The sequence below is a fragment of the Agelaius phoeniceus genome, chromosome Z (genome assembly GCF_051311805.1).
Source record: "Agelaius phoeniceus isolate bAgePho1 chromosome Z, bAgePho1.hap1, whole genome shotgun sequence".
Classification (NCBI taxonomy): domain Eukaryota; kingdom Metazoa; phylum Chordata; class Aves; order Passeriformes; family Icteridae; genus Agelaius; species Agelaius phoeniceus.
Genome location: NC_135303.1, coordinates 60,089,733 through 60,106,551, shown reverse-complemented (window position 1 = coordinate 60,106,551; position 16,819 = coordinate 60,089,733). Strand labels below are relative to the sequence as shown.

The following is a 16,819-nucleotide window of genomic DNA, read 5'->3' as shown; positions in this document are numbered from 1 at the left end:
AACCTAATCTCATATATGCTTTCCAGCACAAGTCTTTATTTCACAGTGAAAAAAGGTCAGGCTTTTGGCTTTCATTTGCACACTTCAATACTCAGCAAAGAAAGGTTGAAATACTGCCATTTCAGTATTTCAGCTGCTGCTATTTCCGTATTCTTCAATTACCAGAACCAAACAAACCGTATTACTAAAGGCAGAGTCTACTCTTTACCCTTTCTAGCTAACCTTTTTGTAGATGTGCCAAGTGTAATCTGAATCGTGATGTTTTCCCTCAGAACAGGAGAAAAGGGCAGAGAAAATGGAAAACCATGGACACAATGGCTTGAAAAGACTGAAGTTATGTGGGTGAACAAATCTTTGTTCAAAAGTGAAGTTCAAGGTTCTGCACAAAAAGCATCCCAAATCAACCAGAAAGAATGAAAGAACAACTTAAACCATCAGTTTAAAAAGTCAACGCTTAACCTGCAAAAGTAGAAAGTAATTCAGTTCTTCTCTTTTTCCCACCAAAACCCATGCTGTACTGGAAGTTGACGCCTCTCCTCCCCTGTTATACCCACCTTCATTATGTCTGCCTTTTGTTAAGAGAACACTGATTGGTGCATTCTGATCCTGTGGTCCTAGGTACTCATGCTGGTGGTGTATTTCAGGCGAAGGACTGCGGGAATGAAGCCTGTCCCGACTACGACTCCTCATTTCCCTCCCATATCTAGGATCAGATAAAGATCCATGACTGTAACTGGGTGGGCTGTAGTCTCCTCTGTAGTCCCGCTCATAGCCAGCATCCCTGTCGATGCTCCTTCCCCTGCTCCGATCCCTTCTATAGTCTCGATCCAAGCTCCGGTCCACGCTCCTACCACGACTTCGATCGCGGCTGTAGCTGCATTCCCTGCCACGGTCTCTGCTTCGCCCTCGGTCGTGCTCATCTCTATAGCTCTGATCCAGGTTGTTCCCCCAGCTTTGGCTGCGCCCTCCATTTCCACTGTGCCAGCTTCTCTCACTGTAGCCACTTCGAGCACTTTTGCCATCAAATTCTGCATGGTCATCCATTACATCTAAAGCTCTGTCCTCATAGTCAAGGGAGGGGCTTCTCTGCAGCGCAGCAGCCTGCACTTTCCTTGGTCTTTTCACTACCTGTTCAATACAACAGAAAACAAACAAACAAACAAATTCCTATCAAAGATCAGAATGTGAAACTGAACAGATGAATATTCTTCATGTTTCGAATATATGCTGGGGACAAAAAGAAGGAAGAACAACATTCTATTTATTATGGGACAAGATCTGTGTATGCAGAACATAAATTGCCTCACGTAACTTCTATTTTGTACCACTCATTATAAAACATTATACCACATTATAAAATAAACATTTTATTCTCAGTTTTTCAACAAGGTAACTTTGTCATACTGTTGATTAATTTCTGTTTGTTTCACCTGCAGAAACTATGTCTTTGTTTTATTTGTTTTGTACTTTGCATATGGAAAAGGATTGCTTTGCTTTGTGCCTTAAAATACTCTTTATAGAAGAAAACCAAAATCCTGACTGGTTACATACCACTGTACACTGAATATATTTGGAATTTACTTACAATGGTGGCCACCTTTCCACTTTTCCTAAGCTGCTGAACTGCAAAAGAATGTAGAACATTTTCCATCGGGGTCCCATTAACTATGACCACTCGGTCGTTTTCTCTGGAAATGGGAAGGGAGATAAAAAAGGAAAGAGAAGATTTAAGAGGAGTCTTCATGAAAACAGCAGAGCAAAATTTCTTCTTCTGTTCCTTTTTTTTTCTAAACAGAGGAAACCTATGGATTGAATTCAGTTTAACATGGAGTTTTGCTTTAAAACTGTGTTTCTATATTAATTCTACAATATCTGAATACCAGAAGCAGCTTTCAGTACATCTAAAAACTAGACGTTGAGCAGCACTGTCTTTGTGTATATACTGTGTTCTGCTTAAGTACTTTGTCATAATGTTTTTTAAAGAACATTTGTGATGAGTTTTGAAACTCTTTTATTTTGATCTTTCAGGACTCCTAGTTTTTTTACACCTAGAAGTGCTAGACTTCTTTCACATAAGAATTTCAACTGCTGCAGCCATACCAGTATTTAGGCAAATATTGACAAGTACAACCGCACTAAAGTCTGGTGTTCGGGCCACATTTACTCTGTAGAAAGGTGATAGGGAGAAAAAAAAACAACAACCCAAGAAAACAATCATACAGAAGAAGTCCTCCTTGCCCTAAACATAGGCCAACTGAGATTACTAATTTTTCTGTTCAGAAACAGAACCTCCTGCATATCAAACAGACCACTAACACCTAACTCACCTAACCCCCTATTAAATAGCCCCGTAACACTGATTAATTTAACCCCATAAGTTTCATAAAGGCACTTCAATGCCAAAAGTGAAGAAGATTAAAAAAAAAAAAAATTACAACTCCTCATACTCCTTATATTAGTTTTTTCTGGTGACTACCCAGTTACAATCAGAGTATTAGCTCAACAAATTACTGGTTATTTTGCCATTTTCTGCTAGATAAAAGAAATCTTTGGTACCAACTATTTTATCGTCATTATAATCAAATCACATCACAATCTTCTGTTCAAATAAGAAAATTATATACTCTAAGCCTCCATTTGTAAGGCACTCTAACTCCTATATGATTTTTGTGCCTCTTTTCATACCCTTCCAATTCCTTTTAGCAGACGAGTATGCCAGAACAGCATGCTATATTTCAGCATCAGTTTCATCCAGGTTTATACAGGAATTAAAATAGCTCTCTAGACAGTCCATACATCCAAAGCTAGTATTGAACTTAATGTTGCAATATTATGCCAAGAGGTCCATCTACATGTGCTCATTTTACCCTGCAGAAGATGACAGGATGGTTTTACCCATCCACTCTGAAGGTTAGACTTATATTCCTTGATTTGGAGGAAAAGCTTTACCTTCATTTTTCTTCAGAATGTGTTTTGTCTGAAAGTGCCCAAATATCTTGTTATTCCGTTGCCATCATCAATTTACCTATGATCTTTCATAATTTCTGGACATGATTTCATTCCCAAATCACAGGTGATTACGGAACAGGATGGATGACAGTGGTGGTGTGCAGGGGTCACTGCTATAAAATGTAGGATTTGTGCACTTCTCTTAAAAATTATTTGTTACGTGCTTTACAATTACCCTTTTATTTAGTTACTCAACAACAACTCCCATGTCAGCCATTTCATTTTCTGACCAAAAATAAATGCATGGCAAAAGGGACAAAATCTAATCTCTTGATTTATTATTGCTGCACAATTATTTGGTGTTCTTCCAAATCGTCTAGTCCTCATCAGGTATTTCAGATCAAAGGATGAAAAACTGATCTAGGACAGAAACTCTCAGCCTACAGATTGTTTGTACATGACAGATACTGCCTCACCAAGGATGAAGTTATCAGAAAGACAACAGAAACTCTTTATTTCCATAATTTTTTCTTTCAGATATAATGAAACATTTAGCAAACCTTATTTGGGCTGACTTAAAGTCATTCTTGGAAACTAATGATTGATTGTGAAACGTGTTTACTGGAGGAGGAACAAGGAGGATGTTTTAATATACTAAGTTTTTCTAATGTTTCTTTAAATGAAATGCAATCTTGAAAGAAACATACTTAACTGTTAGATACTTCTCAACACCACCACTGAAATGCAATGTCTTTACCAACAGCAACACCTCTATGTAGGATTTACTTGTTATGTTGTTTTGGGGTTTTTTTTTTTTAGGGACACCTAGATATTCAAGAGGGCACCAAGTCTTGAGGTGATTAAATCACCAGAATTTCAACCACATCTCTCTAAAGGTTTTATGTATTCTACAGCCATACCCCTCAAAATGCCAGACAAAGAAAAATGTGCTTACTGAAGTAATCCATCTGCTGGACCACCTGGGAGAACATCCGAAATTACTATTGATGTTTCACCATTTTCAAAATGAGGGTTATCTCTGCCGCCAGAAACTGCAATCCCAAATCCTCGTTTTGAATCCTTTACAATAAAACCAAATACAACAAAACTTGAATACATTGACAGGAATTTTGACAGGGAGAAATAAGAGGAACATGAATGTTCTTCTAATGGCGCTCTTAAGTGGATATTAAAATATGATAGCTGTATGCATAGTGCTGCAGAAGTCTCTATAGCCTTATGATTGCTAGTAATTAAGTAAAGAAAATAAAATTTGCCTGCATTTTGCTTCACCATCCCGTGGGTTATTTATACCAAATTCATTGTTAGGTAGATCTATTTAGTTAGTGATGCCTGGGAAAGTAGAACAGCTTGCCCAGGATCTCATCTTCATTATGATTACTAAGTAGTTCCTCAATCAAAATAACAAGATCATGGTTGATTACAAAGAGTAATTAGTGAACTTGTGCATTGTCTATATAATCATTCTCTGTCACAATCATCTATTTTAAATATGTAAATTATGTCACACCTGTCATCACAGAAATAAAAGATCCATAGCAGTCTTAAGATAACATTCATAAAACCAAAGAAATGCTTCACAGAATGCCAAGGAAACATATCAATACCACCAAACCTGAGAACTGTTAGCATAACTGAACTGCTGACAGCAAGGGGAGCACAAAAATACACAAGTTTAATTTTATTTGCTATTTAACATACACATCATATCACTAAAAATTACAAATTATGTTACATTTGAACAAAATGTTTTAACATAGTGGCAAATCAAAGCTTTCCCCCCAACACCCAATCAGCATGTGTAGTTCATCATATGTCACCTCATGTTCCACTAATGTTGATAGTAACTGATTATTTCTTTGAAGAGGAAAAAAGCAATGTGGCTTTCTTTTAAAACAGCACTTTACTTGCTACAGCTTAATTTTATAGGAAGCAGTTTGATGTTTTACACCAAAACAACAGATTCAAAGTAATGGTAAAATTAATGGTAGTGGCTGATACAGCAAGTTCAGTAGCCCTTCACCATCTAAGTAGCCTAAGACTGCCTCTGTGGTAAAGAAGTAATGCTAACTTACACAATATCAGAGATCTGAAATGCTAGAAATTACAGGAACTAAGATCTTCTTCTGCAATGTTTTTCCTGTCTACCTCCGTAACCTAAAAACCAACCTCTTTTGGGTCATCAAGGTCAGCTCATTGCAGAAGATGTGAAAAACTTGAGCAGCTCAGTGCAGGCTGCTCACTGAACACAGATCATCAGAACAGCTGGGAAGACTACCACCACTGAAGCCAAAGTGCATATCTGCTACTGTGGTGTAGCAGCCCAGCTATTAAAGGGCACAGGCACAAGTGTTCTATTTTCTTTAATTCAAAAGGACTCCACTTTATGAGACACTTCCTCTTTTCTTTTAAAGTGACACTTAGAGTCCACCTTTTAATAAGTTTTAATGACAGTGCTTTTCTACTGGATTCTACACTAGCATATATTAAAGTATCTTACAAAATTAAATCAGTGGAATCCTGTTCAGTGATTATTACAAAGCCTGGACATCAACCACAACCTGCTTGATAGAACCATCTGCTTTATTTTTAAGGCTCTCCAATAATGAATTTAGCTATGTGGCTGACATGTGGTATATCACACTGACATTAGAAAGACCAAACAGCAGCAAATACGGCACTTAAATTGTTAATTGAATTTACTCCTGACATTAAAGAGTTGCACTACTGTATGAGTAGCAACTAAGCTTTAAAATAAAAACTACATCTGATCTGAACAATTAATTAATCCTATTCTAGATTCAGACATGCTAATGACATCTATTGCAAAACATACTCAGAGTAAACCAGTGCTTGAATATTTGAAAACTAAAAATATAACAGGCACTCACTCACCTTTTGTAAGGTCACTGTGTACTGTTCCCATATCAGCTCTTCCATGCCTGGGGCCTGTTGCACACAGAAACCAATTAGAAAAACACATAGCACATAAATATTTAAATTAAAATGTGAAATACCCAACCAAAACACAGGTTTAAAAAGTTTAAAAATAATTTGCATATTCTAATATTTTGGGAAAATTAGTATGAAATGAACATATTTTAAATGATGACAATTTTTTTTAAAAAGGAAAAAAAATATTAATAGCTCCAGAGTGGTAGAATCCCTTCATGTTTCACTGATTTAACAGCTCATTCTGATTTTCTGGAAAAATCCTTATTCAGCAAAAGCATTTAATTCAGATCAACTAGCAGTCTACAGCCCTGATTCAAATAACACATAAAATACTTATGGAAGACCTTTCTGTCGCAGTATGCAGTAAGATTAGCAGTTGAAACTGACGTTTTCAAAATGAACTAGACTTCAGATCTCTTGCATCTTGTTCATGTAGATTTAACAAAATGTTTTGTCCACTATGAATTACACAGATAAATATTTAGGTTCCCATCAAGAAATTAAATTTTACAGGAAAACACAATATATCACTATATAGTACAGGTATAGCCATTTCTGTGACACTGCTCAGAGACCTTTTTTTACCACATTTCCAGTTAAAACTGATCGCTTTTATCTTACATGATATAACCTGAAATCTTTCCAACACCACAGCTTAAAATATAATACAGAATAATCACCCAGCTGTGATGCATCATATAGTACACAGCCAGTGCCTTCAGTGTCTGCCCCGTAAAACTAGGAGAGAAATGAGCCACTGCACTGCAGAAAAATGACACTGAAAACATTTCAAAATGGAAAGCGTCCATTGCAGAAGAAAAATCCAGGCCTTGCATAAGGATGTGCATGCACATAGTCAAGCCACAGGTTTTATTTGTTTTTACTGAAAGTGGTCTTATTTTATCTCAGAAGACTGAATCTCAGACAAAAGCTCAGTTCAGACTTAAATGGTCTTTTTAAAGGCATCACAGGAGTAATGACAGCTAAACTCCAAAACATTAGACAGAGAAGTGACACCAGAAGGGTATGCCTGTACTTTAAGGCATCCCTTGCATTTTCAGAGTAAGACTTCTGCCAATGCACAACTGTTCAGCAACCTATGGACGTTATTTTTCATATGCAAAAAACCCCTTTTTGCATAGTTCCAGTTGATTCGTGCATCACAAAGAGAAACTAGATTTACATTTGCCATTGCACATTCACTGTATTGAAAAACAAAAGTAAGTCCTGTTCAGAGATCCTGAAGGAATATGCAAAACATTCAGCATTCTTACCAGGAATTTTACAACACTGAACAGTGTTTAATTTCCACTGTTCTGCCAGAAAATGAACAATGCTTTCCAGTTTCCAGAATCTCCGGTGTCTAATTAAAAAGAAATTAGAAATAGATGTAGGAGATGATGGCTTATATTAAAAGTAATACACAGAATTGTTTCTAAATTTTGACTTGTCTAGGTCAGACAAGAATGCATTCATATTAGTATTAAAACACATATGTGTTGGGATCAGTGTTGAATGTGCTGAATCACATAGTAATATTATTTTATCTGGCATTGCCATTTAACCAGCTAACATGTCAAAGCTTTCAGCTATCTGAAACTGAACCCAGTTGATATATTCCCTTACACAGAGAATCTCTGCCACAAGTGAAAAATTCCTCCTTAACTAAGCTCTTCTTTCAAACTGCTGTGATGTTGCCGTAAATGGAAGTAAGTAGGCTTGCTTATCTGGCATGTAGGGAACAGTTTACCTACTACTGACCCTTCCTGCAGTCCTGCTTTTCTAAGTATTTTTAAGCTCTGCAAAAATAAGTCTGTGCTGAAGAGGGGTCTCAGAGTCATTTAAATTCCATCTGACTTCACTGAATAAACTTTTAGAAATGAAAGTCAGTACTAAATGACGGGTAAAATCTGAAGGACAAGCAGATAGGTTCAAACTTTGTAGAAGCACAGAAGATGGAAAATCTTTTCCATCCTTCTCTTGATAAAAAAGCCTCAACAACTTACACATGTAACACAAACTTCACTTAAATTCAGTTTGCACTGAGTGCAGCTCCTACCAACACTACCTCCCCGCCAAGAATACTGAGGCTAGCTCTGAGCAGATGCAAGAGAGTAAGGCAGGCAGAACGCGCTCAAGGGGAGCTTACTACCCATGGGGACAGAGACAGGCCTGAGAAATGACTGCTTATTCAGTACAACACTGCAGGAAAAGGACGGAGGAAAGTACTGTAAAGGGATCAGGGACAGATGTAAGGATATGAAATAGGAAACTTACGAGAATTTCCTTCCAGAAAACTAGGCCTTCCATGAGCAGTGGCATAAGTATAACCTTGTGCACAAGTGGAGAGATGTACTGGATTGTAAACCAAAGCATCATAAGCCTACAGAGTTAAGTTTACTTTACTCTGACAAGTAAGTTTTATGGTATCTGGTCAAAAAAAAAAAAAAAAAAAAAAGTAGTAAGAATGAAAGAGAAACTACTGCCTACAGACACTAAAATTAAGGTCTTGCAAGAAGCCAAGCCCATAGTATAATCTCATTTGTGCCTAGAAAAAGATCCTCATAGTATCAGTGACTGTCTCAGGTACATTCTATGTATATCTTTGGGGTTTATTTGTACCTTGAAACTGTTACTGAAAATTCAACAAGAGAATTAAGCAATTCACTTTTAAACTCGCAAGTATCTGTAAAGTAATCGATTTTTTGAAACTGCTCCTTGGGAAACTGTCTCCCATTTGCTGTACTCTGCATCAGAAAAGGAAAGCACACTATGTACTCGCAAAGCTGATTTTGTACAATGTAATTACCAAGACAACACGACTAGCTCTGCCCTACTGATAAAGCAATGCAGGCTCTGCAACACAGTTCAAAGAACTGAATGGTCACCTTGGAAGCCCGTAAGGCAAAAACAATCTCTAAAAAATAATCTCTTTAACATTATAAAATGTACTGCCATTGTCACAATGCTAACCCATACCATCAGAGTAATGAAGAAGAGAAGACTGAGAGGGAGGAAGAGACTACAAATGTTACAAATCATCAGCTGGGGACTCGATCAGAACTAATATCTAAGTCTCCACCCGAACTGCGAAATTCCTGTACTCCACATTTAGTGATGTGACTTTCCTCTGAATGCATCAAGTGATGAGTTATGAAAATCCTTCATCACCTTGCCAATTTCTTCATACTTCATCTGTAAGGAAACACAAAGGGATCCTGAGCAGCTTGTGCATTCCTTACAGGATCGCAGTTTCACTGCAAGATTGCACACCAAAACACTGGAGAGAGAAAGGCAGGCAAATGGTTAAGAACCCCACCTCCAGTTACTAACAGTAACTGTTTTACCACCCAGGTTTCACACAGACAACAGGCTACCTGCAGTAAATGCAAATTATTGTAATTAGCTAGTCTAAATTCATTAGGGACTATAGTCAGTCCATTTCTAATTAGAACACTGTAGTCAGGATTTGCTTAAATCTGTCTAATGCTCATATACTAAAATGACAGGTGCTTTCTAAATACCCAAAATAGACTGTTTAGCAGAATCTTTGGCAGGAAACTAGTCAAAGTGCTAAAATCGCCAGTGTGCAACAAACAGGCAGCTGTTGCAGCTCTAACCCTGTCATCAAGAGATTTACACAATTACTTGCTACTGAGAGATCACCGAAGACAACTTCATTCATGCTGAAGGAAGAAGAAAACCAGAAGACCTGCCACAACAATCATCTGGCTATAAAAGCGAGTTGAAAGGGGAGGGATATATGAAGGGAGGAGGGGAAGAAAAGACGTGGAGCAAGATGCAACAAAAAGCAACTCACGTGCCCTTTCAAAATCCCCAACTTTTTGACTGCATGTGACCACATTCTCTGCAGAGCTTGAGCTGTCTTCATTGTTGCAGGATATAATCTGTGAGGGAGCGCCGTACATCCCGTCTTTTCATCTGTTTCCACCACTCAACACTGTTATGTAATTCTAATACAATAGTGGCCTACATACTCTAACAAATCCTGCCGTCAGTTTCACACAGAAACACATCAAAACTGCAGCAAGGAAATGCACTGTGATTTTAACTAACTCCCAGAAAAATGCAGTGCTGTAATCTTATGTTTGTTTGTTTTTAAAAGAAGTGTTGAAAACAGATCATTATGCAGCACCTTACTCTTCTTCGACGCACAAAGGGGTTCACCCCACCAGGAACCTAATTTAAATTTACAAGAGAAGAGGCTTAAGAAGCACAGCACACACGATCTGGAAATTCATATACTGACTATTATATTTTACAGAACTGTGTGGGCTTGGCTCCAGCAAGAAAAAGGAGAAATAAATACAAAATTGTACTCACTGCAAATAACTGTATTTGCCATCAAACATTTAGTAAAGTATCATTTGTAAGAACGATAAGCTAATTGTACAGCCAAACAGATAGGTTACTTTATTGGAAAATAGGTCAAGCTATCACTCCCATTTATGCTGCATGAATGCTGTGAAATTTAAGCCTCAAGTGAACTTTTCCCCTAGACTTTACGTAAGTTTCACAGTCAGTGAACAGACAGGAAGACATACCAAGGTTTGTAAAAATGCTAATCAAAACCTCTATACATAGATTTCACTTTTCACTAGTAGAGCAATTTTAACTGTTAAAGAGTATTAATTTAGACAGCAGTGGAAAATGTGAAGGGCTGTGTTGTTAATTTTTCAGTGGAATTTTTTTGTTGAGTATTTTTGGTTTTGTTGTTTGTTTTTTTTTTTTGAGGGGGATGCGATTAGGGAGAATAGTGGGTAGGAGGGCCACAGCGGGACAAAGCATGTGTTCCAGTTTTTCCATTCAAAATGAAGACTGAATTCACCATTCTGTATTCAGACTGTGAGCCCACCTCTGCACTAGCCAGCCAAACTAGGATGAACAGAGGCTAGCACCTTCATGACTGAGCTGCCAAGAGTGAACACCAAGGGGACGCAGGAGAAGCACAATGACAACGGCCCCCAACTCAGGCTACCCACTTGGACATGAGGAAGACTTTTATTCGGGTTTGGTGAAAATAGTTTAGAATCTCCATCAACATTTCTAAAGAGCACATTCCTCTCAACAGACTCACATTCACAGTTTCCAAAACTGGTATTTATTTATTTATTTATTTTTACAAAAAGGGCAGGAAAAAGAAACAAATGTAAGTATGTCTTTGAGACTTCTCTAGCAGTGCTTTTTTAGCTTTTCTGTTTTCTTCCCCCTTGCCCTGAAAAAAACTTCAGAAGCACTCCAAATAGAGCAGAAAAGACCATGATGACATCAGAGAATAAAAATTGTGAAACATTATCCATGAGCTGAAGCAGTTATAATAGCAAGGACTTTTCTTTTTTTGGTTTTGGACTATCCTTTTTCTTTAAAGGAATATAATGAGGAAAAATGAATGGATTGCCTCCACCAAAATTTAAAATGAAATTTTTCTGAAAAGAAATTTTAAAAAATAATCAAGAAATCTAGGAATGTTAATGCAAGTGAAGAGACCAGAGAGTTAGCAGAAAGATGCAGGTGTTTGCATTTGGATGTTTAATTTTGAAGGAAAACAGTATCTCCAGAATAGGAATATCTCAACTCAATCCTTTTAAATGGAGATGAAAAAAATTCCAAACAAGCATTGTCCCAGACACTATCCTTTCACTTTACCTGCAAAAATAACTATAAAGGGAAACTATAATCTAACTTCACTCCTAGCACAAGATTATAAAGGCAATTGCAAACCTTTTACATATCACACCTATTATCCACAGACATTTAAAACTGAAACTTTTTTAAAGCAAGCTCAATTCCAATGACAGATACACCCTCTGGTTCTTTCTGGGAATCTATTCTGATAATAAAATGTTTGTGAATCATATGGGGAAAGAAAACTAAGCATGATGATCTGGTTTATAAAGTGGGGACGGTGAGAAGAAAAAGAGAACTCTCAAAAAACTCAACCAAGCAACCTCAGAACATCACAACAAAATCTTACAGCAGCAGGCTGCATCTGTCCACTGACCCTGGGGTCAAAGTTTTAAACCTAGCACTATGTTCTGATCTCCTCCTCTAAAAACAAGGAAGAAAAAGGGTGTTTCCTCACACATAATCTATACAAGCAATACAATCTGTCCAAGCAAGCAGAAAGGATACCTTAAACAGTCTTATTGGCTCAATTATGGAAGTAACACCAAAAAAAAAGAGGTCCTTGCCCTCTAACTTTTCCTGTCCCCCCTTTATATGCTACTATGGATGTAAGCTGAGTCTAGGTTTTCCCTAAAGACAGACTTATACAACAAAGATAAACAAGAACTTCAAGTTCAAGTGAAAGCTATCCACTTTTAAGAGACAGAGGCTCTTTTAGCCAATGACAGGAACAGCCAAGTGGAGAGAGTCCAAAGCTGCATCAAGATGTAAGTATTCCTGCTCTCAAAGATAAGTTACACTATCAGAGAAACTGCCTTTACATCTCTCCTGCCCTCATAAAGGCAATTATGATGGACAAAAACGGATGGCCTTAGATTTACAGGCTTTCAAAGATCCTGATCCACTTCAGTTTCTGGGTAACACTAAAGAAATGCCTTCTGTATAGAGTGGAGGCTCAGTGAAATAAGCAATCTGCACATCAGTGTGTGGTGTGAAGTACCACATCTCTTTTTCAGCTGAATGCCATAGCCCAGATAATTAAAAATGTCTACAAAATGATGATGATGATGCAACACAAGCTGCATAGCCAGAGCTTGCCAAGTATTCCTAACATAATGAAATGTAGCTGAAGAGGAACAGGACCTTTACTGGGCCTCTCTGGTGCAGTGAGGAAGCCACTTGCAAGAAGGCTCCACTTGGTGTGTTCCCATGAATTATCTGTGTATGATACAGCAGACCTTCGATTAGGATCCAGGAAAATGAGAAAAAACTACTTTTGCCCATGGATCATTCACAATACAGCCAGCATCTTACACAAAAGGAGGTACCTTATTTTCTACCAATAAATACTCCGATTCAGAGAAGCATATCCTATTTTTCATATAGGTTCCTGCACCAATACAGCAACTCCCAGAACAGCAACAGATCCTCCTCAAAAAACAGGTTCCTAGAATGATGAATGGCTCAAAATAAATAAAGACAAATTATAAAAAAATGGTTTGCAAAAGATATCCACTTGAAGTAAAAGATTACTGCTCTTCAACAATGGCAGAAATGCCTTCTCTTTCCTCCTAGGGGCACAAAGAAGAAATTTAAGGTACAGTTCCATGGTAAAAGATCATATTCTACTTTCATATTCCAGTAAAATCAAAAATAGTTACTAACATCACAGTGGGTTATATTATCAGGATGCAGGAAGCTGGGGGGAAAAAAATCACAAACTGTACACACAGGTATACTTCTGACATGGAGAAATTTTTGAAGGAGAAGAAAAAATTCACATAGAAATGAGACAGACAACCTTTCTTCCTCTTCCCACTAATGGAAAATTATCAGTTACGTTATAAAAGGTTTGCTTTCATCCAAATTACTTAACAAGAACAAATATTAGCAAAATACATTTGCTGTATTGGCAAGGTAACAAACACCCTCATCAGCAACCTGGTCAAGTGGAAGTTGTCCCTGCTCATGGCAAGGAGGTTGGAATTACATTATTTTTTAAGTCCCTTCCAACCCAAATCTCTCTGTGATTTTGTGTATTATCAGACCTCGTGTCAGAAACTGCTTTTTTTACACAATGGATGTAGAAACAGCAATCTGAAGGGCTGCCTAAAAAGACCTAAAAAACCATAAATTGAGCATAATGTTTCTAAGAATTTGTTTTTCATAGATAAATAAGATAAAATCATGATAAGTTGAATGTCACTATAAAGAAACAAAAACCATTCTTCATGTAAAAGCCAAGATTTTGTTCAAAGCTTTTCTTAATCATATTTCACTCAGGAGTTATACCATTCGGTTGCTATAAATTGTAAATTCTATCTAAAACAGTACCAGCAAATACTGCATAAAGTACAACAAGCCTATTCCAGGCATTCACAAACCAATCTTTACTTCTTAAGTTTCATGAAAACTTTTTAAATGACCAAATGAGAATGGTTAACTACAGTTAACTAAACAATAATAAAAGGGTCCTTTGTTTCACTTCTTTCAGGAATAGTATGAATCCATCATGACAACAATGCCCACAGTCATTACTTGACACTCTGCTGAGCGCTATTTCACTATGATTTTTGCTTCCAGTTAGCAAAACTACTACTTCTTACAAATCAACCAGTACCAAAGCTCTTAACTGCAGAGCCAAGAGCATAATTTAGGTTTCTTGACTTCAAGTCAAGTAGCCTAAGTGTTGTGCAAGGAAGCCAACACACAGATTTCCTTCGTTTGTGTCAAATACAAGTCTTGCAGGAAAACAGCTCCTGTAATTGGGAAAAAGGGATCAACCTTCTCCTGTTGTGGGAGTTTGAGCCAGCTAACAGGTGAGGAAGAACTCCAGGGTGGCAGAGCCTGCATTCATTTTTACCTCTTCTTGCACTATGACACAATAAATGCCTTCCAGACTGCAAACTGAACCAGAATCCACTTCTACCCAGCACTGGGGAGATGAAGGGCAACAGCACTGTTCATCAAACGATTGAGAATATTAATTGACAAATGCATCTAGGTCTCATTTGCATTGTAGCCCTGATATTAACATTCACAGCATAATGCCCCAGATCTCACAGTGCACAAAAAATTGTTTAACAAATTAGCCCAAGGGGATGGAAAAAGGTTTCACACACAGTGAAGATCTATGCTGATCTGGATCTCTGACAAGTTGCGTGCTTTTTCATGCAAGATGTATCACTTCGTCCAGCTCACAGCATTTAAATGACAAACAAAGCTTAAATGAAATGAAGGATATCACACAATCCACCCAGTGCAGCAGTCTCTGCAGCAGTATTCTTCAAATGGCTCACAGTGATGAAACAACATCCCCAGTTGAGAGAATTTTTTCAGGGATTTGCCCAGGCACAGAAAAAAACCCAAAAAAACAAACAAACAAAAAAAAAAAACCAAAATAAACCAAACCTACATCAAAATAGAGGCATGGGATTTGAGTTTTGTAAAGATTTAATTTTTCTGCAATTCCAAATAGAAAGGGACTAACCTTGACACTGAAAAGAAGATAGTAAAGGATGTGGCATAAGGCACCCCTTTGGTGGATTATAGCATAGGGCACATAATCACTGTAAAGTTCTGTTTTGTTTCAACTCTGTACTAAGGAAGCACCTAAATAAAAATGGGGAGGCTATATATGCACATATAAATATTTGAGTAATGCATATGGTAGACTCTTTGGGAAGGAAAAAAAAAAGCAACTTGTTTTTGGGGAATTTTTTTTTCAGTTCAAGACAGTAAGATACTCTCTAGGAAAACTGTATTTCCTGCATATTTTTACCAAACATTTACCAATTTTATTGAAAATTTTCAGAAAGTGGGACAAGCATTTTTAAAGGAAGAAAAGGGAGAATCAGGATTTTCTTAAAATATTTTGGTGTCAAGTCACAATTCACCTTAGAAATTGGTTATGAAAATTGATGGTACATTCTATTTTTAATTTGTTTGTTTTCTTGCTTTCTAGGTGATTTCTTCTCAGACTTGTTAAAGTTTCCTTGTCTCTAAAAATGAGCACTTTTGGAAGGTTCTCACAAGACCAACACCCTTTTTCATCTTTAGCTATGCAGTTTTTCCTTCACAAACACACAACTTCATAGGCTGGGGTACAGCTTTGCACGGTATGAACTAAACAAATTCTTTCTGACCATCACAGTTTCCACACTCCTCCTGCTCATTTACATGCAGCCCCTTGACTCTGTGAATTCTGCTGTTCAGTTCTTAAAAAGAAGCCAAGACAGCTTTGGAAAGCCACAAAAACACCCTCATTTTTTCTCACTGAATTACTCTCTTGCCATTTCTGTCAGCAGAAGTGGCAGGCCAAGGGAGATGGCAGAACAAATATTAGAACTCTGCAGTTAAATCGACTTGGACAACAGATGAGGCTTCACTTTTAAGGATGTACCAGGAATTTATAAAAGTAATCGTTTAGGTTGGAAATGGCCTCCAAGATCACTTAGTCCAGCTGTTAACGTAACACTGCCAGGATCACCACTAAGCCATATCCCTAAGAGTATATCTACACAGCTTTTAAATACCTCCAGGGATGGTGACTCAACCACAACCCTTGGCAACTTGTTCCAATGTTTGATAACCCTTTCTATGAAGAAACCTTTCCTAATATTCAACTGAAACATCCTCCTGGCACAACTTGAGCCTATGTCCTCTCATTTTGTCACTAGCTGTCTGGGAGAACAGACCCACACCCACCGGGCTACATCCACCTTTCAGGCAGTTGTAGAGAGCAATGAGGTCATCCCTGATCTCCTTTACCAGGCTAAACACCCCCAGCTCCCGCAGATGCTCCTCACAGGGCTTGCACTCCAGACCCTTTGCCATTTGTGCTTCCCTTCTCTAGACACACTCCAGCAATCCAATGTCTTTCTTGGAATGAGGGGCCTAGACAGGATTTCAGGTGCGGCCTCACGAGTGCTGAGTACACACGGACAATCACTTCCCTCATCCTGCTGGCTAGGCTATTGCTGATATAGGTTTAACAAATGCCAGTGGCCTTTTTGGCCACCTGGGCACACGCTGGCTCATGTTCAGCTCCTGTCAACCAGTACCCCCAGGCTCTTTTCTGCTGGGCAGCTTTCCAGCCACTCTGTCCACAGCCTGTAGCACTGCCTGGGGTTCTGATGAAAGTGTAGGACCCATCCTTTGGTCTTGCTGACCCTCATGCTGTTGGTCTTGGACCACAGATCCAGCTTGTCCAGATCCCTCTTTGGAGCCTTCCTACCATCCAGCAAGC

At 38.0% G+C, this 16,819-nt stretch overlaps 1 protein-coding gene across 10 annotated transcripts in view; it reads right to left on the bottom strand.

The window, feature by feature from the left end:
- Nucleotides 1-16,819, bottom strand: part of TJP2 (tight junction protein 2) — a 50,698-nt gene that overhangs the window by 15,808 nt on the left and 18,071 nt on the right. For 2 of the 10 annotated variants that reach the window (XM_054651774.2, XM_077171860.1), the window contains exons 2-5: nucleotides 5,866-5,919; nucleotides 3,905-4,029; nucleotides 1,586-1,688; nucleotides 555-1,128 (exon numbers count right to left, since the gene is read on the bottom strand). In XM_054651774.2, the coding sequence (XP_054507749.2) occupies nucleotides 555-1,128; nucleotides 1,586-1,688; nucleotides 3,905-4,029; nucleotides 5,866-5,910 (847 nt within the window). In that variant the 5' untranslated portion in view covers nucleotides 5,911-5,919. Of the gene's footprint in view, nucleotides 1-554; nucleotides 1,129-1,585; nucleotides 1,689-3,904; nucleotides 4,030-5,865; nucleotides 5,920-7,199; nucleotides 7,289-8,202; nucleotides 8,344-9,096; nucleotides 9,206-9,745; nucleotides 9,956-16,819 lie in introns of those variants that run through there. The other 8 variants (XM_077171855.1, XM_077171856.1, XM_077171858.1 and 5 more) reach the window with 8 other exon arrangements.